Genomic DNA, 25,556 nt, shown 5'->3' with positions numbered 1-25,556 from the left:
AAAAGAGCCTATGTGATGTACGGCCTCTGAATTCGTGAACACGCCTGAAGAGCACCTAATTACATCAGTTTCCTATAACTCTACCGCGTTTTCTTTACAATTGCGATGCATTTCCTCAGTCCATCGTCATCTTGACAGGTCTTTATACAGAATGTTTGATAATAAACACTTTTATAATCATATATGAGAGATATCCCTTTGCAAAAACTAAAACGATATGTCCGCTATTAAGATTTAATTGAAAAATATATTTGAAATTTTAATATTTAATATCTTTGGATATATAATTTTTACACTATGTTGCTTATTACGTATCAATAATTAATTATAGATTATTATAATTATTATAATTATTACATATATATATGAAAGTAGCTAGTATATATTTTTTTATTTCTCAGCATGTATCTCAGATATTTTTCGAAAACCATAAATCTTGTAACTTAAAAAAAGTGTAATTTATTTCTGTTTCCGTAAATGGTTTCAAATTTATTTTTCTTTTCGTTCGTGGCTTTTTATGTTTCTCAATCATACAACAAATATGCTTTTAGAATTGCGCGGTGCCGCTTACACAAGCCATATCACTCACGCGATCATTTATTATCGCATTTTTTACGATTTTTTAATTCGACACGATCTCGAGTTGCGTTATTACTTTGGCCACGCGCGATCGGGTTTGCTCCTGATTAACCTTAGCATGCTTTCTACTTACAATCCGTTTATCTCGGCGCCACGCCCTCAGTTTCAGAGAACGTACATATATTAGCATTGATATATATCTTTATGATTGACTGGAATTAGGTGGATTTGGCAATAGAAAGTATATTTCAAACTTTGTATCGGAGCTGGTTTGAGGATTGGCTTTTGGAAAAGTCGGAGTTCTTAGTCGAAAACAAAACAAATATTTCCTTTGATTTTAAAATTCGAATACTCCTTAATTTTCTTTCAATTAAAAGCCATTCGCGATATGTTTATATTATTTTTTTTTTATTTGAAATTCTTTAAATTGATATAAAACTCTTAAGAGCAGTTTTAATTGAAAAAATATCTGATGATTATAATAAATCATTATTTATTTAACATTATAGTTTCTGCATTTTACACACATGCATAATTCATATCTAAATTTGTTAAAATTTTTAATTATGCTTTTAATGATCGACAAAATTATTGTTTTGCTTTTGTATATTGGTTATTTACAATTTATTAATTATATTGATAGTTCAAAATAGTATTTCGCATTTTGATATTTATGGCCGCGATATTATTTTGATGTCAGATTTGTCGCATTTATAGAATATATGAAGAAAATGCATTTTTGAAACTGCAATATATCTGTAACTTATAAGATCATATAACCCAACATAACAAGTTACCGAAGAAGTTTCGATTTACTGGAAATAAGAGTAACATAAGATAGCTCGCGAAATTGTATCTGCGTAATAAAATATTCTCGAGATTGTGAAAAAGAAAATCTTATGGACGATGTATAAGTTCAGCTTGTATATCGAATGTACTCGAATGTCTCATAGTTGGAAGTTCCGCAACTTTTACTTTTTTTTCTTTTTTATTTTCTTTTTTATTTTCTTTTTCTATTCAAATATCACATACTTTATACAACATATGCATACATGTCATGGTTATTTTTGTTTTATTAATATTAAAGAGACAAAGAAAAAGCGGAATAATGTTGCTTGAATTTCCAAAAATATTGTAATAACATAAACGTTCATTTTTATTTATTATTATACATAATAAATATATTTTATTATATTTTATTTTATAATAATTTTTTATTACATATGAAATTTCTCTCAAAAATTTCTGTTCAAATTCTGTTCAACAACCATAACATGTGCAAACATTTTCTATAAATATTTAGATATTTCAGTCTATGGTGTTACTATTTCTAAATTATTTTTTTATCATGACTCCACATTGGAAAATTTTAATGCTTGCATTTTTTTCGGAATATCCTTTAATTATTTCATCAAACATGTGTTCTGCTGAGCCAGCTCTATCCGTTTCAAAATTTAGAAACGCACAATCGTTTGTACGCTTTCTCGGTGCATACATACGTAATAACATGTGTGTTTAAACGGAGGCAAGCCCATGGCGGAAAATAGTTGGTCGTTTCTAAGGTAAACGCTCGTGTGTTCTATTATTCATGGTTAATTCTTGACAAGATGCGCGTAATTCTCGTCGGTTCCGCTGCACAAGACAACGCGCTGTCACGGTGGTACTGTTACGATGCACTGATGCGGTTACAACCGTCTAGTTTAATTTATCGTACGTCAATGCATACGATGGTCGCCACGTTTAACGTTGTAAAGGCAAGGTGTATATCTATGAGATTGTAGACTGACAAATTGAGAAGTCCTCTCATTAGGACAAGCTAACTTTGAAATAGTTATAATAATAATAATCTGAAATTATTATTGTTATTATTATTATTATTATTATTATTTCTTTAAATCTATGTTAAAAAACTTTTTTCGACGATATGTAATCAACGATATAATTTTTATCGCTATAATTCGAAACACTTAATTTCCACTTATAATCTTTATTAACGAGATAATTAAAATTTCATCAAGTATTTCGATGAAATTCTAGAAACGAAATTTGTTAACTTTAATAAATATAATTATTCATTGGTTTAATGAAATTCAACATTGATAATAGTGCGTGGATAATATGAAATACTATCAAGTAGCTCGTAAAATCGGAATATTGAAGTAATTATATTTTATTCTCTATGCATTCTGTCTAATATAATTGCGCGTTTATATATGATTTTATGGTTGTGGTCAGCAAACAATTTCCCGTCTATTGATCAGATTTATTATGATGTATTTACTGTTCGCTGACACGAGTTAATGATCAATAATTTGCTTTGCTTCGAATAAGCGTTATTATATTCGCATAATAACGCTTAATTCTACAAAAAATATTTTGCATAATTGTTTGAATATACAGTCACAACAAAATGAATCACATATGATTCATATAGTCAATAAATAATCTAGTTGAGTCACAGTACTTTGCATCTTCTTATTACAAAGTTAGATCTTTGCATAATTATTTGTAAATTTTTATATTTTTAATCATTTATTTAGCGTAAATTATATATAAGATTTCATTAAATAATTTTACAATTGTCAAGTAATTTATTTTTACAGCGAATAATAATTAAAAAATTATTGAAATAATTTAATATTAAAAAATTAAGTTACAAAAAAGATATCTCTCTCTTTCTCTTCTCTCTCTCCTTCCTGGAATAATTTATATAAATGACACTATTAATTGAAATACTCTACGATTATTCATTGACTATGCTTAGGTGATTGATTATCAAATATGTATGACATTATTACTTTAAACATTTAAGTAAGATGTATTTTCCGGAGATATCGCGACGAAGCGAAAATCGATCGCTCAAGGAGAAGCATCCTTCGCGAACTAACGGGCGTATCGTTTCGCGATAGTTACCGCGCCGCCAGGCTCGAGTTTAATAATCAATAATTTTCCCCTGGCGGCCTCGGGGCTGCACGTGTCGGACATGCGGCGGGAATTTTGTCCATCATCGATCCATCGTCGTGAATGGCACGGCACGTCATTATCTGGACGATACTTTTGCGGCGACCAGATGGATGGGAGGCGGGGACCGACCGTCTCTCTTTCTCTCTTCGAAACTCAGCTTTCCTCGCTCTTTATCGCGATCGTTTTATTTGACAAACACTGTGCCCGAGCTGTGCACACTTCCTCCGGGAATCTTGACTTTCATCCGAGCTGTTATAGCGTTCTCGATTTTCGATGCTTCGCGCCCCCAGGCCGTCGATCTATATTATCGTCGCCGGATTCGTCGTCAGAAATTGATGAGAATGGGAGGCTAAAAGGTAATCGCTGTTAAAGTCGGTTTATTGGCAGCACGGCCGTGTAATAATCTGTAGAACATGCTCCGCCACTTGTGGAAAATTGCCAAACACGCGTTATCGAGATCTTCTCTGGTTCCCAAATTGATCGTCAATCAATCGGGGTGATCTACACGTAACGTTTCATGTTGAAACGATTGTTAAAAAAATTAATTTTATCTTTTTTTAAATTTGTTAATTAGAGAGAAAATCAATTGTAACAATATTACGACTATAGCGATATGTTTGCTAAATATGCTAAATAATTAATAGCTCAAAATTAATTTATCGCATGCGAAAGCGCGCTCGCGAAATTATATTTCTCTCGATAAAACGTGACACTTCTGGTTTCACCTGAGCGAGTTCGTATCGGGTGACTAATCGGCTGCCGCTTGCAAGATGTTGCGACGCCCGAGGGTTCCGAAGATTGACCTGCGACCTCGTTCCCCCGCAGTCTGTTCCCCTGCAGCTTCCTTGTCTTCGAAGCAATAGATCAAACTGCGAATTTTCACCGAAGAATGCATTAATCGTGCTTTCTTACAGTTGAGAATCAAATATTTTTATCGTACTTTACATTAATGTACGCATGCATAATTTTTATATAGTGATAATATGCAAGATAATTACTTTCACGATAATTGGATGAATTAGGATTACTGTATTTTTTATGAAGAAGAGAAAATTTTTTAAATTTATTTAATATATTTTGTTATTTTTCAATCCGTTGTTTTTGCTTTTTCATTTTTGTTTTGTTTAATATTTGTTATCGAATATTGTATATTCATATTTTCTCTATGCGTTTTCAAAGCACACAATAGGATCTGCTTTTAATGGATTCGCATTATCATGTTATACGTATCACAGGTGCAACCTATATTTCTGACGTTATTTGCATGGCGATGTGATAAAATCTCACTCGCATGTGCCAGGATATACAGGAAACCCGAACAGATCCCTTCTGTCACGTGATAGTATCAATTCGTCGTTAACAAATCTATTCATTGAATTTTATCTCGCTGAATCAACGATATTTTACATTTTATATTTAATATTGAAATTGAATATGTCAACACTTTATACTTTTACAAAGAAAATACTTGATTTTAAATTCATCAAAGATCACACATGTTTACATCAGTTAAGAATAAAATTTTTTATGTCAAATCATTACATTTTATTTAACGATTTTTATTGTCCTTCTTTATTGCTCGTCTATAATTTTTCTCATCTGGAAAGAAACCACTATTGCTATTCCCAGCGGTATCCCAGTAAGGTCGCTTCATTATTTTCTATTGTGATTCCACGGTTCGCGGTTACGCGGTTACCTGTTCGTTTTCTACGAGTGCAGGTGCACTCCATATATATCGTGTTATTTATTCATGTAATTTACGCGATAGAGACGATAAGATCGGTCGTCTCGAGAGGCAGAGAATATCGAACAATATCGTAAATATGGAGCGATATTTCACTAGGTTTCTCGGCGATTATGTAAATGTACATATTTTTGCCTCTTCACGAGCCAACGACTTGTTTTATTCTTAATCTTTCCGGTTTCTATAACGTCGTGATTCTTCAACTCTGTATTTTTTTCATGCCAGCTGTAATATACACAATATAATTGCATATTTAATACGTTATTAAAGCGATAATTTTTTTAGTGTAGGAATTATTGGTAACCATACATATGTAATATATAGAGCTGGGGGGGGGGAGGTATATTATTTCCGCTTATCACCAGGGACATTATCGCGAAAAGTTCTTTGCAATATATTCTCTCAACAATGTTTACCGACCCTTTAAATTCAATGATTTATTTTATCACTCGCGTAATTATCAAGAAATATTGATACTTGATTCTCAATTTGTAATTTTTAACGCACTGATAACGACGATTTTAGCGATCTTATTTGCGGCCTAATAATATAGTAGTGTCGCATTACAATATTACACTTGGACTTAATGTCAGCCGCTCTATCGTTAAACGCCTACTCAAGGATTATGCGAAAACGTTAATGCGGGTATTAAAATAAGTTGCATATTTTGTTCCGGGAATCGGGTTATTTACAGTATATATATTGCGCGATTATTCAAGATTATGATAAAATGCAATTTAATCTTACAACAATATTTCATCATTTCAGAAGGAAAGAAGAGAATGACAATTTTTATATTTTAATCATATTATATTTAATAAAACAGAGAGGATGTAATTTTCCAGTATGATATTTAATACTCTTAAATTGTAATATTGATTTCTAAAATAATATGTTAATTTAAAATTAAATTATATGCATATATTTTTATTATTATAGGCTATAAACTAATTAATAATACTATTTTTTACATCATAAATTTTAAAAGATAAAAAATTGCATCTATAAAACTTTCACTTACCATATATTCTGATTTAAAATTTAATTAATCATAAAATTTAATTTTTAAAAATGTCTTATTTCTGGAGAAATGTTGAAAAATTATTAAAAATGTAAAAACTAGTGCTTTTTATAAATTATCTACGCATTATCACGTAACACGCAGATATTACATAAATTTATTCGACCAATTTTTCAATGCATATAGAATCAATAAATCATACGCTTGATTAACCATGTGAAAACCATCTGGCTCGCTAGTAAATTAGTGGCAAGCGGTAATGTTCGAATGCAAAATTAACAATTTTCAACATGGACTAAAACGTTCGATAGTTACATTAACGGTATAAGCACTTTCGGAAAATTTTTCGCAAAAATAGCATGCCTGAGTGACACGCGTCCGCTATCATTTGTTTAATTAATGCGTGCTGCAACTGTGTAATTGCGCCGCGCCTAGGTATTTCTTTATGGAATGCACAAATGAATCATCGAAGTGACTAACCGCCGTCGCAGCGAACGTTATTATTAACCGACAATTAGTCGTGATACAAATCGGCTTTGTACTTGCCATTATATCATCGCCGCGAAGTTCTTTAATAAGGTGGACGCAACAGCAAATAACCGGTTGTGAAAGATTTTTGCAGAAATAACTTCGCCAAATAAAAATATTATTTCGTCGTTCACTTTTCAGATATCGTAAAATCTATGGACTTTGTATAAAAACATGCTATTTTATAATAAATATTAAAATCAACAAAATCTCACTAGTATAAAATAAATATAAATGTATCGATTCCAATATAAAAATATTAAAATTGAAAATTGAAAATTCTAAAATGATAATTATAAACTGACAGTATGTTTTGTTAATTTTGAAAAAAAATTGCTTAAATGTTTTTTATATATAATAAACATTTTTATACAATATTGATAAGACATAATAGAACATATAATATTGTCAGTTACTATATCCTTAAAAGATTCACTTTTCGAATACGATTCGTCCTCTTGTCTCGTTCCTCGCTTTCTACCTTCGGATCTTTAGTTTTTTCTACGCCTTTTCTTTCGTTCTTCGTAGTCCAGAATAGCTTCTGATAATCGTGGCATAGCCGAGACGGCTCGTTACCTTTACAAATCGAACCGGCCGATCAGATTCGCGCCGGATGTGTGCAACAGGTGAAATTACATGTCGAGAAAATTGCCGATCCTCATCTTCTCCCGCTTCTCCTCCTGACCAGATTCTCCCTTCTTTCTAGTCGTCTTGTGCACCTTAAAAAATCCAACGATTTTCAATCTTTTTTATTTTAAAATTTTGGCACTTTGGTATCCGAGTATTTGTTTGTTTCGATTTAAAATAATCGCTACAAAATAATTTTTTTAAATCTTCATTATATATATTTATACGTATTGTTATTATTACAATCACCACGTGCATCAAAAATAACAAGAAGTATAATAAAATATAGTAGTATTTGCACACAATCTCTCGCGTTCGCATGAATATCATTAAAATATCTCTTAATTGAAACCAATTAAATTATACATATATTGCCTTTGACTTGACTATAGCAACATTTGTAATAATAAAAGCACTAATTCTCAAAGTACATGGTGAACGATGTGCCATTTCGATTAGTCGATCGCATCCCGTTATTCTACGTATCAAGCCTTAATATCGCGAAAATGTACGCGCGTCGCTGTTCCATTAATCTCTCGCGGGTGAAATCTGTCGGCGAATATTCGAATATCGAGGCATAAGTAGAAACGATCAGCCTTAACACGCGGGGGTCGTGCTCCCGGCACGAACGTGATTTAATATACGTTTGAATCGTGAGCATCACGCCCGTCATCAACGGCGGCACACGCCAGCCCTGACCTTTTCCACATCCTTCGCTCCTTCCTCGTAAGATGGAGAGATTGCGGCTTCCAGCCGTGATCGGCGCGAATGATGCCTTTATACGGCGGACCGGGTTTCGGCGTGCGCCATTTTTGCCCGGGCCCGACCTCCTCGGTAGGAATTAATTAAAAATAACGTGCTTTTTACCGACGAGGCGTTTCGTTCCCCGTCGTCTTGTCTGCTACGCTTGAGAGGAGCGTAATCCTAAAGTAACGAGTCACGCTCGTACACGTCTTTTTTCCGGCCAATTTAATTATAATCACCGCCCTGCTGCATCAGCTTGTTCGCTAGATTATTTGATAAGACATAAATTTTCTGATATTAATGCGCGCGCGCAAAAATTATTTATCGATGATATCTTCCTATCAGTTATATGGAAGCAATTACAAATAGAAATCAAGATAGGGTTAAATCTACCTTTCGGTAAAATCTTCATTACAAGATGTTAATAGAGATGAATAATTCATGGTTCACAGTTTTGTAATATTTATGAATAACCAATATGTAATAAAATCAGAATTAAATGAATATTTACGCGAGATAAATAGTATAAATATATTAATAAATAGTAAATAAATTATGATAAATAGTAAATAAATTATAATATAAGAAAAATAAAAGCCAAACAAAAATAAATATGTGTAGAGAAAAGCAAGTAAAGTTGTGTAAATGGCAAGAAATTATATTAAGATTGAAATAAATCACTCGTTATCGCAACATTGCATCTATTACGATAAAAAATCCACTTATTACACTCAAAAATAAAAAATTTATTATAGAAGATATTTTCTATCAAACATATACGACTATTAAATTGGATATGATCTTTTTAATAGAAATTCTAATTTGATTACAATTTATACCGAAGAATTTCATTGACTTTATAAATTTATTTAATGTGAGGAATAATTTTTAAATATAAGTGTCACTTGCTAATATCACATTTGCTAATATTTGCGAATTATTACGTTTATGTCGAGTTGCTATCGCGTATATGTTTACGTTCATTAGATTGCAAATTATTCGAAAGCCATCTCTTTGATGAGAATCGAGCCACGGTCAGTTCCCACAGTAAACTATCGCTACCCTTTGCAGTTGCCATTTTCATCATCCCCTCAATCCATCTATTTCGCTGACAAGTGGTCGTATTTGGTCGATGATAATATGGTTGCAACCCCTTATATCGTTTCATACTTATAAATACTGGGTGGCTGTGCGTTATTCCATTTTGTAACGATTATTTCAATAGAGAGACATAATATTATAATAATAAAAAAATTACAAATTGAACGTTTAATCAAGTCCCTTCATCTTTCTTCATTTATACACAACATTTAAAAAATGTATGTATATAAAATCTCTCTTATTAATATATATTTCTTATCATAAAGATAAAAATATAAAATAAAGCTTCTAGGACATGATAAAAAGTAACAGCCTTGTTCGTTTAAATCGGATTTTTCTTGATTAAATTAATGAAAACGATTGTGAAAAATACTAACGGATCTAAAGCGCACGTTATTGTGGGACACCGCGTATACAAACTTGATTCGGGAGGCACGCGTGTCGCTGCACGTGTGAGCGAGAGGGGAGCGGGGCTTCCGGCGAGCGACGTCGGCTTTTTAAAAGCCCGCCTGGTGCTGCACGCGTGGCCGTGCGCAGCCACGTATGGGGGTCCCGCGGGTTTCCCACGGCGGATGTGCACCCGAGTACGTAACACACGTACCGCCGGGGAACGGGCGATCGTCGTTAACAGAACCATTCGGTCACATGCCACATACGACGGGGTTGCCGACCCAGCGGCGGCGAGCCGCTCTTCTTCACGCCCTCGTGCACACACGACGCACGCCGCCGCTCTGACTTATGCTGTCCCGAGTGCAGGTGGTCGGACGAAACGAGCATTTTTGCGACGTTCGACATGTATGCAGGATACAAAATATTTGCATATCCTGCGCGTCATCCGAGAGAAACGCGATAACGAGTAGTATCTGTCAGATTAATTAATAAGCTAAATTAGTTTAATTAATAAGCTGTATTCCCTGAATATCGATCAGCGAGATAACGATGAATACGATGTGGGGGAAACGATGATTAATGAAAATATAATTAAAAAGTCGTAAAAATACCAAGTTATGCGAGTAACGTGTTACTTCGTAAATCATATCTCCATGCTTGTCGCGCGTTGTAAATTCAGGATATGTTCTTTCTTTAAGATGCACGTATTCTTCGAAGCAATGAGGCGTTACCGTACTTGTGGAGGCTTCTTGCCGACAGGAATCCTGGCATTTTTTCTTACGACGTTTATCCACGCACGATCGAATTCCGCGGTTGGAGTAAAACCGAGACATCGCTCCGAGAAACAATATCCATTCGTGGGCAGCGATCGCGTTTGGAACGAAAGTAATTCGATCGGTTTCGCGCATCCGGTCTCTGCGACCTTCTCTTGAGCGAATCGCTCGTTTACACGGTAATTAACGGCATGCCACACCCACTCTCTCATTAATTGTAAGTCCAACCGAGCGCGATGTCAATTTTATCCGTCTGACAGTACACTTCGTTTCAAACACGTGCGCTGCCGCAAACTATTGTTATACAAATATGTGAATAAATGTAATTTCCATAAATAAATTGCCTAAATTTAATTGCTCGTACTGCGACAAAGGATCGTGATTTATTATGGGATAAAGTATTTTTGAACAATCGTTTAAGTCCTTCAAATCCATTGAGAGTAGTCATTAATATCTATCGACATTCGGATGAATTATTAATGATACGACTGTGTTGTGGCGTTATTCTTAATAGAAACTATATATCCGAACACGGATCTATTCCATTGATTGATACGAAGGACGATTTATTACACTCGATTCGTTGAATATCCGAGTCGTTGGGGACGACTCGCGATTGAAAAAGAGAATATTTGTTTTTTTCATTGCGTGGTTGCGTGGTTTTCTTATAATACTTGCGTGGCATTACATTTAATTAAAGTCATCTCGATTTTATTAGACTTCATTGATGAAGATTTTTTTTAACGTTAATATGTTTATCTTAGTATTTGTCACTGGTGGGATTTATTTTCAAATAATTCTCTCACATAATTTGAGAGATGAGGAACATTATTTTTGGAATTGAATATTATTTTTGAAAATATGCGAATTATGCGATATATAAATATGTGATAAATATGTGTAATTAATTGTAATCGGAAGAATTCTTTTTTATTTATCATCATTGATAACTATAGTTATTTGCTTTTTCAGAGAGTGATATTTCGCTCATTGCAAGTTACGAAATTGGACTTTATGATATTCATATCTTTTTTGATATTCATATATAACTATTTTGATATTCATATATAATCATTTTCTTGTTACATAACTCTTCGAAAATTAATCTGTGTTATATGTCCAAAGAAGAAATAACAGAAATTTATATCTCTTCTATTTATTTTCTTATTTTTTTCTATTTATTTTCGGCGAATTTCGCTTTCTTTGCGAGTTTGCACGCTACTTATTAGCCGATTTTAATACATGTGCAGATTGCAGATACAAGATCCTCCCTGATTTTAGATTTTGCGATATCCTTTATTGAGCATATGTACATAATTCTCCAAAATTATTGCGTACACCTGCTTATCTCTCATTTAAGAGAGAGAGAGAACATTTTACTTTAACAAAAGTTAAGATATTATTATGAAAAATGGATACAATTTTACGTCAATTTATTTCTTCGAAAAATGTTGTTTTAATTTAAAAACAGTATTTTTAATATTTATTTGTTGATATTTCTTTTTAATCAAGCTATAGATTAGGATTCGATGCCCAAATTTTGACCTAGGCGATTAAATATAATACATAATACTCTTCCGATTGGCCAGGAAACGCTTCTCGTTGGTCGTATTGTTGCATTAGACGTGACTCGCGCAACGATTCGTTCGTACATGGGTGGAACGTACCGGACGCCGATCGCGGTGCAAACACCGTTCTGGCTCACGCGGGAGATACGATCTCGCGCATATACGAACAGCAACGTCCTCGGCCGAGGGGATCCCTCTCCCGTTGTAAGCCGGCTACGCCATTAAGCTGGAATTCAGGTGTATTAACGATGCTGGGCCGCGCGCGGCAGGTACGTAGCGACCACCCGTGGGCACCCGGTAGCGCATTAATGGCAACGCCACGGCGGAACTGTTCGTTAGGAGGAGAGATATTCCTTTTATTTCGCCTATCTTACGCGCTCGCGATCCCAACTACACGTTTACTGCCGACGCGACGCGGAAATCTCGTCTCTCAGAAGGAAGGTGGGAAAGAGGGATGCGATTACGTCACGAGGATGTCGTCAGCTGTCGCCACTTTGTCTAGGAGAAGGTCGAGAGGTTTTCGCGCTATTATCGTATTTTAAGTGTATCTTGACATGGTCCATTAGAGTAGATGTTAAACCTGACGGAGATGTTCATGCGATTGTAACGTCGGTCAGTTTGATGAGAGGTATCGCGACATTTTGAGAAATCTATCTCGAGATTGTCGTCATCTCCTTAATTACTGTATTTATTTATTCTAATTAAAGTAGGCTCGAATCTATGTATCTGTGTGATTCTATTCTTTGTGTGTTTTTCACGCAGCAAACTGCGGAAACACGCCGATGCGGTTAATCCCGCGAGAATATAAGCAAAGCGGGTTGTATCGAGGTCTCTATGCTCTTATTTGAATTCTGCATTCTAAGCGGCATCCTCGTTATCGAGAAATTCCAGCGTACAGCAGTTCCGCAGGTGTTACGCGTAAATAAATGAAGGTCGATGCATTCGTTGAATTCTTAATTTTTTTTTCGTAAGAAAGGATATATACATTTTCGTAATAATAATTCTTGTTCATGTAAAAATTGTTAAGTTATTTTATTTTTACTATTTATCAAGGATATTAATTTATCAATGTTTATAAAGATATAAAGATTCTTGTTATTATAATAAATTGATACATTTATAATTATACGCATCTAGATAAGTCCTGAAAATCCTGCAGTTAGGTTGAAAACGTATTAAAAAAATAATAAAATAATTTTAAAAAATCGGAGAGTGTTTATTATTTACATTATTATTATTTACAATTTATTATTTACATATAACATTATTTATTTTAACATGATTTTAAAGAAACATTTTCGAAGAAAATGAAAGAATATTGCATATCAGATATAAATTATAGAGTTGTGTATTAATGTTTGGCGTCGAAAAGCATAAAAATAATTAAATCTTTAATGAAGTAATATTATATATATATAACTTTTATTAAAAAATTATAAAAAATTATAGAGTAAAATACATGCGAATAATACTTGAATAATTAACAGAATACACATATACATTTATTAAATTATATTTTTGTTATGTGTTTCAGATGGTTCTGTCATTTCGATGACGATAATTACGTGAACGTGCCACGCCTGTTGAAGCTCCTGGACAATTATAACCCACGGGAGGATTGGTACCTTGGCAAGCCCTCGATACCTGCGCCCTTGGAGATCATCAGGCAAGGTCCGGAGCCACAGAAGCGGCCGGTGAGTGCATATCAATCATACTTTCTCTTTTTTCACGCACTTTTCTGATACATTTTTTTTACTTTTAAATATGTCCGTATGAATTACATACTGTCTGCTGTTGTATAAAAAAATGTTTGTTCGGAGAAGGAAGCTATACATATATACATTTGTATGTATAAGATTTAAATCTTTAATATTTCTATTGTTAATGGTTAATCGATGGATATTTTTGTTGTCTTGAATAATTTAATTTAATTCAGACTTATTATAAATTATTTTTTACCGACACACATTTTCAAGATTTTTTTAACGTGACTGATGTATTTTGATCATTAATTGTTTTGTATTAATTATTATATAATATCGAGTCTTTATGAGTTTCCATTGAGCATCCGTCGATCCATCGTACAACATTATTATTCCGACTGTCCACTTCGATGAGACTTACTTGGACCATAATTACATGTTTCTCCGAAAATCAACTTAATTACGCGCGCCTTTCGCGCTCGGTCAACCTCGAAAAAGGTGTCTCTCGACGATTTATTAAACGTCGTAATACCAAGAGTAGCAATTTAAAATCATAATAATAACGAGCGCTTTGCTCATGTGAAAATAAAAAATAAAACACCACGAGATACGAAATTATCTGACCGTTTTTTTAAACTTCCGGTAGAAAATGTCGCGATGAGAAATTAAACTCGTTGACACAGAAAAAAGGCCGAAAATAGAAAAAAAGAGAAAAAGATGGCTACTTAAATGAAAAGAGAATAAAATTATTTAAAGAAATATTTCCTTTCTTCTCCATTCTTTACCGTATTTACGCGAAATGCATTGCTGCACCGCCACTAACGGGTGGTCTTATCGAATTTATGCATCCGCGAGACCGGCTTCCGGCAAAGTCGGGCGTGCATATGTCTTGGCGAGCACAAGGTATATAAATAGAGATCGCTCCGCTTTTGTAAGCAAGTCCGTTCGACGCTGAAGGCAATATGCGAAGAAAATGCACGATAACGTCTATTCTTTTTAATGCTTCCCTCCGGCGGTGTCTTCCTCGCGCCGCAAGTTTCAAGCTATTATCTCGCACCTCACGTATATGTATCCCCTTTATCCCGAATGCGTGTGTATGATGGGTTCTTATGGTTAAATCTCGTCTCGCGCGCGAGCTCGTGCCCGTGAAATTTCGATTTTCTTTCATGGAAGACGCAGTCACTGCAACCGCGAGATTTACTATGTTCTCGGATATTCAATCTATGATACTTTTTGCTCGCACGTGCATCCGCGAAATTGTTCTCGGAGATTTGGCGTATTGCATATATGGAATATTTTCATGATATTCCTTCACCATCGTGAAACGTGATAACGGGATATATTGAATGAAAGATGATATTTGAAATAATATTAATTTTTATTACAATGCAATTTTTATTCGCGATGCAGTTTTTACTTATATATGACGTTACCTTTAAATTCTAGTATAATTTTTTCTTCGCGGAAATGTCATAAATTTCAAATTAATAAATTGTAAATGCGAAAGATGGATACGCTTGTAAAAGGGAACGAAGTGTAGGGGAACGTTTTTTTGTGGCATGGCAAGCGGAGAAACTTGCCTGTTCACAATCACGAATCGATAAAAGCCTGTCTCGCGTACCGCTTTAAAGAGATACACGATGCGATTCGGATGTCGCCGATATGATCGCTGACGCTCGGCAGCCGGCGGTTAAAGGAAGCCCGCGATCTTATCACATGGCGGTGTCATGCTATGAGGCCATTAATCCTTTTTCTTCTGCCGAGATGAGAAATGAAAAAGGAGAGTCGTCTCTCTGTAACGTCGCTCACGATCGAGAAGGGACCGGCCGATATGTCCCGGAAAAAAATTCCAGAATACGCACGTCATTCGCTTTAGAAATTGATAACCGTTTTAATCCACTTGTTCGGGAATTTAAGATGTACTCCTTTCTCTTTTTTTTGGAGCCACTCGTTTGCGAAGTACGCGCGTCGAATTAATTTTTAAATTGATCGCTTTTTACGCTCGCGGGATTTGCATTTCGCGATTGAGAATAGGACAAAGTGAGAAAAAATAGTACAAATTGGAAAAGCCGCTCTTCTTTCATCACGGGGAAAAAGATACGAGGGAGGGAAAATAGATAAAGACGAGAAAGGTTTGCGGTGCTCTCGAGATGAAACGATAAATCTTGCAAAGCCCGTAGGATCCGTTCCTCCTTCTGAGATTAACCGCTTCTTATAAGGTCCGATCGAAGCTATTCATCAAGCGCCTTTCTTGATATCTCTTTCCCTGATTTCTCTCCGACGCTCGTTAAAGTCTAATCATAATACGGATCCACTGATTCTTTCCCATTTTGCCATCCGTGAACTTCGCGCGATCTACGATAGTCGATCGGATCTTTTATTGAATAAAACTACTGCGCTCGCACAAATATTGAGCGGGAATAGATAGCGAATGAGATTTAGGTTACTAACTCTGTTGAATATGTAATTTTTTTATTTAAAAATATCATCATGGAAATCTATTATAGGATTCTTCTCGTTTTATGTTACATAAGTATTCTGCTTTCTATTATAATTTTAAGGACAGAATTTTCAAATGAATTCATTTCTTTCCTTGACACGATGTCTGAAAAAATCATTTTTTATTTTTTATATTTAATATTAAATATTTTAATAATAATATAAATAATTTTAATATAATAATTAAATAATTTTAATATAAATAATTATATACTTTGAATTAAAAAATGCCATTAAAAGAAAAATTCGTTTTAACTTGGATGAGCAATTTTGAAATTATTGACGTTTGAACTGAAAAAAATTGATTACATATTATTTTTTGTTAAAAGATCGGATTTATGAAATTTTGTACAACGTGTAATTAAAACCAGAGCCAAAAATTTCTCAGTTTTTCTCCCAATTAATTGTAAGTATAATTAATGTCGGAAACGCCGCGAGAATTTATGATCGATGATCTACGAGAAAAAACGTCGACGTAAAAATCCTACACAAGCGTTCGAGGAAAGCCTCTTACACGCTTATCCGAGCGTCGGAACCATTTTTCACGCCATTATTTCATATTGGGCCGTCGTGAGATCCGGTCCGACAACTATCGCGGGACCAGTCATACAGCGAACTCATTACCGGTCGGCGAAAAGATACGCGAAACGCGATCGATCGTACTGTACGCGCGCGTTGGCATATCGATCGTCGCGTGGTAACCCACTTAAGATGATGCAGTGCTCATGCGGAATTTAAATTGGCCGATATCCTCCGACACGCTTTCCTGGCAGCACTTAATCCATTAAGTATGCTATGGGACTAGCGTTGAATGCGCAAGATTTTCTTTATGTGCGTTGTCAAGCGTCGAAAGAGGAATTTATTGAAATAATTGAATGAGAAGATGGTAAATAGACAGTTGTTATAGCGAATTTATACATGATGCACGAAATTAATGGTAGAAAGTATAAACAGGATTATTTATTTAAAAAAATTTTAGAAAATTCTCGGATATAACACACGTAGTCCATTTCATTAGATTAAAACATAATTATGTTATATGAATCCAACTATCATAATTTTTTTTCATTATTTTTTTTACAAAATTTTTATTTCAAGGTAGAAGCTTTTAGATTTTTTTTAATAGACTCACACACTTTAAAATAACTAGATTCCACGTAAAAATACTTTCATAAATTATTTTTTATACCAAGAGAATCATAAATGATTTATTTTTTATTCGATATTATAATTAATAAATAAAAATTTCATATATTTGGGAAAAAAATGTAGATTTCGTAAAATCGCTTGTTTTGTTTTAATCTGATTATGTGGAATCTTGGTATGCATATATTATGGATTTACGTAAGATGACAAGTGCACTTGGATCGTTATTTCAGTTTTATTATGCAGCTATTTGGCATAGTATGTTCCACTAGTGAATGGACATTGTGTTCAATGCGTATAAAAGAATGACTCTATCTCGGATCATTTTTCAGCCCTCTTTCTTCGCGGCCCTCTTCATTCAGTCTTCTTACGATCTGGTCGGACCAGTATCGCGTGTACCAAACCCCTTAAAAGTCGATCGGCCGCGGTTCCTGTAAGCACAAGTAACGATCATAACACTTATGTAACCAATTTAAACATTCTCGGCTTTATAGGAAAATCATTCCCATGCAAATGACGTTTACATCGTCGTAATATTAATTAAAATAAAAACCGTGCTCTCGATTGTATGCTCTCTTCTCATACCGGACTTGCCCCGCCCTTTAATTAGACAAAGAAGTAGTCCCTTGCTCCTTTATGTTTTATTCATTTCGTAAAAAAGATAATTTGCATTCAAGAACAAGTCACCGGTTTTACTAAAAGCGTCCGACTAAAACACAGTTCTTACTCGTGCTATGAACCATCCTATTAATATTCGCAAATATTACATATTCAAACATCAGTTTTTTTTAGAAAAATAATCAAAAATTAATTGAGAAATATTTTATAAATGGATCTTTCTTGCGATTTGCTTTCTCTCTCTCTCTACTTCTCTCTCACCGAGGCATTTAATATCGGAAATAAATATACAAATAAATATGTCACGCAATATAAATTACAGATTGATTTACAGAAAAAATTTTCATTTCTCATAAAAAAAAAATCTATGCTGAAAATTCAAGATTTCGACAAATTGTTATATTTTTCGCGCGATAAATATATTCGATTTCTGCGTCCGATATTCCATCTTAAATTTTGTCACGTTTCCCTCGTGAATGCAGATACATTTCTGCTTTGTCCCCTTATCTCGGGCGCGAATCGCGATCCGCAGGACCTCCGCTCGTATGTATCTACGATGTAATACATACACGCGGGTGAAAGGTGGTTACGTCGGGCGAGGCACGTTGGCTACAGAAAGTATATACTTATATCCGTTGCCGGTGTACTGGCCGCCTTCTCGTGCCCAGCATCGTCCTTCGTCCGGGGCCGACGTGGCCGAGCTATCTCTCCCGACCCCCCATGGGTGTGGTACCATCTTCCAACGGAGATTATGGTCTCCGCCGTGGACGTTACTCCCCACGGGCTCCGCGTACTCGTATATTATATTTGCCCGAGAAATCCTCGGACTCGCTCGTCGCACACGTGTGCTCATCCACCGTGTGCTCGGGAAGAATCGGCTCGTTACTGTCCCCCCGGCAACTGGAGCGGATCGCGACGCTCCTTTTTTCGAACGATACGTAGTATTTAAAAGATGCGATCGCGTGATTAACGGAGGCGAGGCTGACTCGGCGATATTTTTTCACAAAGACCGCGTTTCACGTGAAATTTTTTTGCTCCGAAGCAAAGTTTTCGGACACCCCATAGCGTGCGTAGTATGCATTTAGAGACCTGCCATCAACCGCAGGAAGCCAAGATCCTCCGCTAATGCGGCATGCTGTATCGTTAGTGTTTTTGCATTTTTTTTCTCAAAGAATTTTCAACGAGCTAACCGATTTTTAAATGGATCAGCGAGATACCTACGAATTCGCTATTACGTGCAACGTATAATATGACATTTATATCGATTGACGCGCGACAATTTATAAATATCTCGAATTTTATCGCGTTCAATTTTTGTATATAAAAAATTGCATAAATTTGTCTGGCACGCCGATCTATACTCCACCCTCAGATTCCTTTCCGATGCGTGCCAATTGTGTCGCGAAAAGCTGGCCGGCCTACGATTAATCTGTCCGCGGATTGACAAATGGTCGAGGCTCGCGGCGCGCAATCGATCCGTAAAAGCGTGAGAGTATGCAACTAGATGCACGGTAGGTCGAAGGTATAATTAACCCGCGGCGACCCGGGGCGAGTACGTGCGGATCGTTAGTTTGATTCTTTCGGTGGCCACAATCCTCGACGGCGATATGGTGCAAGGAGCCGCGTATTTAGTGAAAGGCGCGGTGGATGAATGAGCGTAACGCGTATTCCGCAAATTGATAGGCGAAGTGAAGCACAACGGCGAACGAGTTTGCGCTTGTAGGTCAATGCTGCGGGGGAATAATTTGCTAATCGCACGTTGCCTCGTAACTTTGCGCGAGTGCAGCTGTCCGAGGCAGCGACCCATATCGACACCGCGGATCTTTCCGTGATTTCATAGAAATTCATTCTAGAACGCACGTACGTGTAACGGTTCAAGCCTTCGATTTGATTAGATTCCGTCCATGTTTGAAATTCATATGTTACGCGCGATCTCCGAAATATTGGAATGAACAAATTCATTCTTTGATTTTCGAGAATAAAATGTAATTTTGTTTCTCGTTTCTCTTATTATTTTATCAGCTTACTTAATGGACTCTACATTTAATTTAATTGAGTTAACAGTATAAATATAAGTGGATTTATGATTATTTTATTGCATCTTTCTTGCGTCTTAAGAATCTCGAGAGAGAAGCGCGCGGGACACGGTCCGTTACAACGATCGCCCCGAAGAGCGATTAATCCTCGCCCCCAGGCGAGGATCGACGTACGTCGGTGATGGTTACTTTACATTTTCCCCGGCGGCGTCGTAATTGCGCCCGTAGGAGCGCGATATCTCGCGCACCACGCCTCTAGGTGAAAGGGTGAGCGTGCGGACGTATCGATGCATTGCGGTACGGTGCGGTGGTGAAAAAGCGGCGCTGGCAGGAATAGAAAGGCAGAGGCGAGCAAGGCAACCGGCCAGCCTGCCTCTCGCTGGCCGTCTCGCGTCGTGGAGGCTGAAAATCGAGCCGTGCACGAGACGGTCATTTCAGGCGGACGGTAGGCCTGATCCACCCAAGGGATAACCTGCCGATGAACCGTAAACCAGGAACTTATTACCGGGCTGTATATCGGTACGGACGCTTTATTATTACGACTACTACTAGCGAAGCCCGCGAGAGAAGCCGGGCCCGCTAGATCTCGGAGAGCGAAGAAATTGCGTCCTTAATATCTCCACGATTCTAGCTCTCCACGACTCCGCTCGTTATAATGTTTACTGTTCTCGTGTGATGCTTCGTAAAAAGCCGTACGTTTTATAGTTGGTTAGAGAAATTATGATTCAGTCTGTGCTTTTAATCTCGTCGGTTTTAATAGATTCAATCTAGATTTTTCAAAGAATGAGCTTAACTGGAGAATGAGTTAAAGTAACGCAAAATGTATTACTAGAGAATATTAAAGTATACACGAGTAAAATATAGAGTATTTCCAGACAACGATAGGATCAGAATTTCATTGCAAACCTTTGAAATTCTATGCTACACTCGTCAAAATAATTTGACTTATTTTGCATAGTTGTGGAATTTGCTTTAGGCATTTGTAGAGCTGTCCGAGCTAATCCTCAGGAATTTCAGACCCTCGTTACTTCGAAATGGCTTGAAAGACTGCTCGTATTTATTCATAATTTATGATTGCTTTGTCTAGCGAGTGTGCGATGTAGATAAATGTTCCAACTAACCTCGTTTTTATTATCTGCACAAACGTACATTCATCTTTTTTATTTGCATCATTATCTGGAAACGTCACTTTTGTAAACCCGTGACTGAAACGATTGCTAAGTTACTGATGAAAAAACACGAAACGAAGAGTCATTCTGTTAAGAAAACATTGCACTCTCCATATATTTGTTACATGAAGAATATGCAATATGTTTGCTTTCCAAGCATTTCATTTTCTTTTGCGTTGTGAATAATACCAACCGTTTTTTTTTCATAATTACATGTCGCCATAATGAAATACGCGATTTTGCTTTTTCTATGAGCAATATTTGTCGATTTTTTTTCTTTTTTCTGTCGACATGGTGACGTATATATCGTAATTTCTGCTCATAATTTAAATTACGCTTACAATTAAGCTCGTAATAAATTCATCGTCCACCTGCAACGCTTGCTGGGCTTTCGGTTCTCGATTAATTACCATCGGCGAAGAGGAGGTCTTAAGTATTTCGACACGGATCTTTTTCATCCTTGATTCCTGGTACCTGGTCACCTTATAATTCTCTTTCTCGTCGCTCCGCTTTTTATCGGCAAACTTACCGCGAAAGTTTGCCAATTAATTAATATTGTTCGCCAAGGTGAGACAGCGTTTTATCGAATTTTATTATCCGGTTAATCGACCATAAGTAGGACAGAATTTAATAATGCCGGTTATTGTCAGTCGCTAATAGCCTTTATTCGTGCCTTTTTTGTGGACTGTCTTAAAATATTTTTAGATTATTTCTTGTGGGGCGAATTACGAACATGTATAGGTGTAGTTAAGGTTCAATTAAGACATACAAAAGAATAATGTATCTTGTCAATCTTGTATTTGTGCTTAAATGAGCAATATAAGAATATATTCCATAATTTTTTTTTATATTATAATTTCATTTATTTTCTTTATATTATAATCAGCGAGAGTTAATAAAATAATTGTATAGTCAAAACCTTACAAATACATATATTTACAGTGGCTACAATTTTTAGCTCCTTATGGTTAATCATCTAATTAAGTGCACGTACTTCGTAAAAATCGATATGCTGCACTTAATAAAGTTGATTTCGCTAACGATAAATTTTCCCGTCGTTTTACACCGTTGTAAAACAAACCGAGTTACATCGCGCGTACACGAACCCCGCGCATAAAGTGCATCTTTTCACGTCGCCGGTTATCTCGCTCATCGTTAGTTCGCCTACAATCGATGAACCGACGCGGTCGATGATGCACGATAATAGTAATAACAGCGGTAATAACTATAATTATGCGTTATTGTTGCCGCTTATTATCGTTACCGTTAGCGGGGTGCTTCTCTCGCGCGAAATCGCCGATGCAGGTACAATGCACCTGTCGTCTATTCTCTAGCAACATCGTTGTAGAGCTAATTATCGCTGCGTAATCTCTTGCCTGCCATTTTTTTTTTAAATTATAACGAATAAAGGACGATATAAATTTTTGCTACAATTATAGAACTTAATAATTAAACGCACGAGAAAAAATAATTGTGTAAAAATAATTTATCAAAGATTACTCAATTACTTTCGTATCTTCTGCTTAATATAGTTTAATTTTTGCTAAAAGATAGCGGATATTTTTATGATAGAGAGATTTATATATAAATATGATTGAAAAAGATATTTTTGTATGAGGATATTTTTGTTTGCCCATTCTTAATTATTGCGGTGTCATATCTGTCAAAGAGACAGATATCTCGCGAGAAAAAACGGATGGTGATATATGTAGTTTTTAAATGTTTCAATATTGGATACGATCGTGACGTCAGATATTGCCTCGGTTCTGACTGTAATTAACAGGTAGATAGTAGAACGCAGGACGTAACTTGCCGTAAGTCTGTAGGGTGTTGACTAGCTTAATAGCCTATCAACGGTGTTTTTCTTTAGTCGGCGTCCAATTATTCTTCTTGTTTCGTTTCGTTTGAGCGATTTAGATATGAGATTGTGGATTGTACGCCATTGTATATATTAAATGATTTTAATACGAGTTTAGTTGATCGAAAAGAATCCTGTTGTCTGATATCCGATTTAAAAATCAACATTACAGTTGCTAATGGATTCATATAATTATCGTTTATATTACTTCTGTATTATTATGCTCAGATCGGAGAACATAATTAACATATCGGTGCCTCGATTAAATGGCAATAAATTACATTGTAACTTATCAAAAGAATATTGAAAGAGAAAACGAGCTATTAGTATGTCTTTCTTGTTTTTTTCCTTCCTCTCTCTCTCTCTCTTTCTCGTTCTTTCTTTGTAAAAAAAATTATATATAAAATATAATTTTTTATGATGGCCTTGGTCATATTTCAGTTTTAATTATGGAAACTTGTTTTTGAATATTTCAGATATTTTTGCTTCGATAAACGCAACATGATATGGAATATGTAAATAATAAATTCTAAATATATTCCTCTCTTGTGTGATTTATGAAAATTAATGCAGACGTACATTAATTAAGATCAAAAATCAGAGATTAATACGACATTTTCGCGTGATGAATATCTAAATGAGAAAAACTACAAAAAATATTGATACGTTAATGTGAAATTGTGTTGCGATATCAAGATATTTAAGAATTAAGTTTGCGAAATTCAATTCTTTTAAAATATTGAATTCGCGCATGAATTTTTTTTTAATGAAAAATATATGTACTTTGTGTACGAAAGTTAGAAAAAAGTGAAAGAAAAAAAAATAAATCCTATCCACTATTAAAAAATTATACATCAATTAATATGAAGAATATTATATTAAATTCAAAGAGAAGATAAATATAAACAGTATTATACGAGAAATTATCTTCGGGTCATTGATCTCAAAAAGCTGTTTCCGACGCGCTTTCGACGAACATTCAGATTTGCCATAATTTAAGAGCGATAAGTTCTCCGGAGCGGAAAAATCTGATCTTTTCGAACGATGGCAGTAATAGTTCCATTATAGTTGATCGTGTGATTTGTCTGAATGCGACGGATTCCACGAATATCTAAAAATAGATTGATCCGATCTCTCTCTCTCTTTCTCGCTATTTCTTTCCGTAATCTTGTCAGTGAGATACTGTATCGATTCTTCTCATCTCGTTGATTTTTCCTAAATCGCTAGACTCGTCAAATATGTCTTACGGTAACGGTTATTTGAGTTTTTCACGGTGATTGACAGACGGGAAATAAAAAAAGTCTCGGCTCCATCGAACGTGTCTCATTCGTGCGTTCGCCATCGTGAAAAGCGTGAAATCGACCAGCAGTACATTCTCGTCGAGAACGTACTGCGTAGTCCTTTTTTCTAATTAAATTTCTTCTGTTCTGTTCATGCCGTATCAAGTCCATTATGATTAGCGACAAAAAGCTCGGGCGTTATTAAATTGTTTTTACATGCTGAGACGTTAACCTATTTCGCTTAGAACATTTCATTAATAAAAAGTACTCGCGTCATACAATTTTACACATTACCAGCATGAAACTCAATAGTCGCGGTCTATAGTCGAGAAGTTTCGAGAGATCGTGTACTGATTTGCAATTTGATGATCGACTCGCGATCGGAAGCAGCGATTGGCACCCCGCGGAAATATTCTAGGCGTGTCTGCGAGCACGAAAGAGAGAGAAGAAGCCGCGTTTTACTATATTGCAGTGCGAGCATAGTCTCGGCCGCATTGGCAGAGGTCGGTCGTTCGTAAACGAAGAACACGACGGAAGACAGAAGATGACGAAAAGATATAGGTGCTGTATAGGTAGAACGAAACGAGATGGAAGGAGAGAGCGGTAGGTGGCCGCAGCAGGAAGGCAGTAAACTCGTAGCGCGCCAGTGGCCGTATTAATCATTCGAGGGTAGAAAGAGAGAGAAGCAAGAGCGATTGGCGGCAAAGAGAGAGACAGGACCAAGGAGAAAGATAGCACGGTGCAGGAAGGAGGCGGGCGAAATCTCTTATGAAATACGAGACATTTTATTAAACCTATTCGTCGGATCCACGGCTCGGCCGCAGCCAATAATTATCGGCTACTATTCGTTTTAATTAAGAGCACGGCATGTCCTCTCGGAAATAATGTATAGAAGCCTCTATCTGTGAACATTCCAATCGGGAATGCTGTGATTTGGATTTCGTTTATTCTCGATTGTATTACTAGTTATTTTAATTTCCTCCTTTTGTTTTATTTATATTTATACGTTATTTTAAAATTTATTTTTACTTTTTATTTTTATTTTTTTCTCGAGTTTGAATTATCGTTAAATAGTTTCTTTTAAAAAATAAGTTTTTTTTTTAAATAACATATTTTCTCATGTAGCGTTAAAAAGACTCGATTTCTCTTGACTGTTGATTTTACTCGAGTGAATGTAGAGGGTTTAGCCATATGAAGTTCAGGACGTG

The 25,556-nt window shown here is 35.6% G+C and overlaps 1 protein-coding gene across 1 annotated transcript in view; it reads left to right on the top strand.

Moving 5' to 3' along the window:
- Fng (Fringe glycosyltransferase) overlaps positions 1–25,556 on the top strand; it is an 82,160-nt gene that overhangs the window by 23,808 nt on the left and 32,796 nt on the right. Inside the window, exon 6 of the mRNA XM_083083129.1 lies at positions 13,574–13,733. Coding sequence (XP_082939255.1) covers positions 13,574–13,733 — 160 coding nt within the window. The remainder of the gene's footprint in view (positions 1–13,573; positions 13,734–25,556) is intronic.

This window comes from Camponotus vicinus, unplaced genomic scaffold, assembly GCF_025532165.1.
Source record: "Camponotus vicinus isolate PSW18456_S1 unplaced genomic scaffold, iyCamVici1.0 SCAF_11, whole genome shotgun sequence".
NCBI lineage: Eukaryota > Metazoa > Arthropoda > Insecta > Hymenoptera > Formicidae > Camponotus > Camponotus vicinus.
Note: the sequence above shows the minus strand (reverse complement) of the source record. Positions and strands in the feature narration are given on the sequence as shown.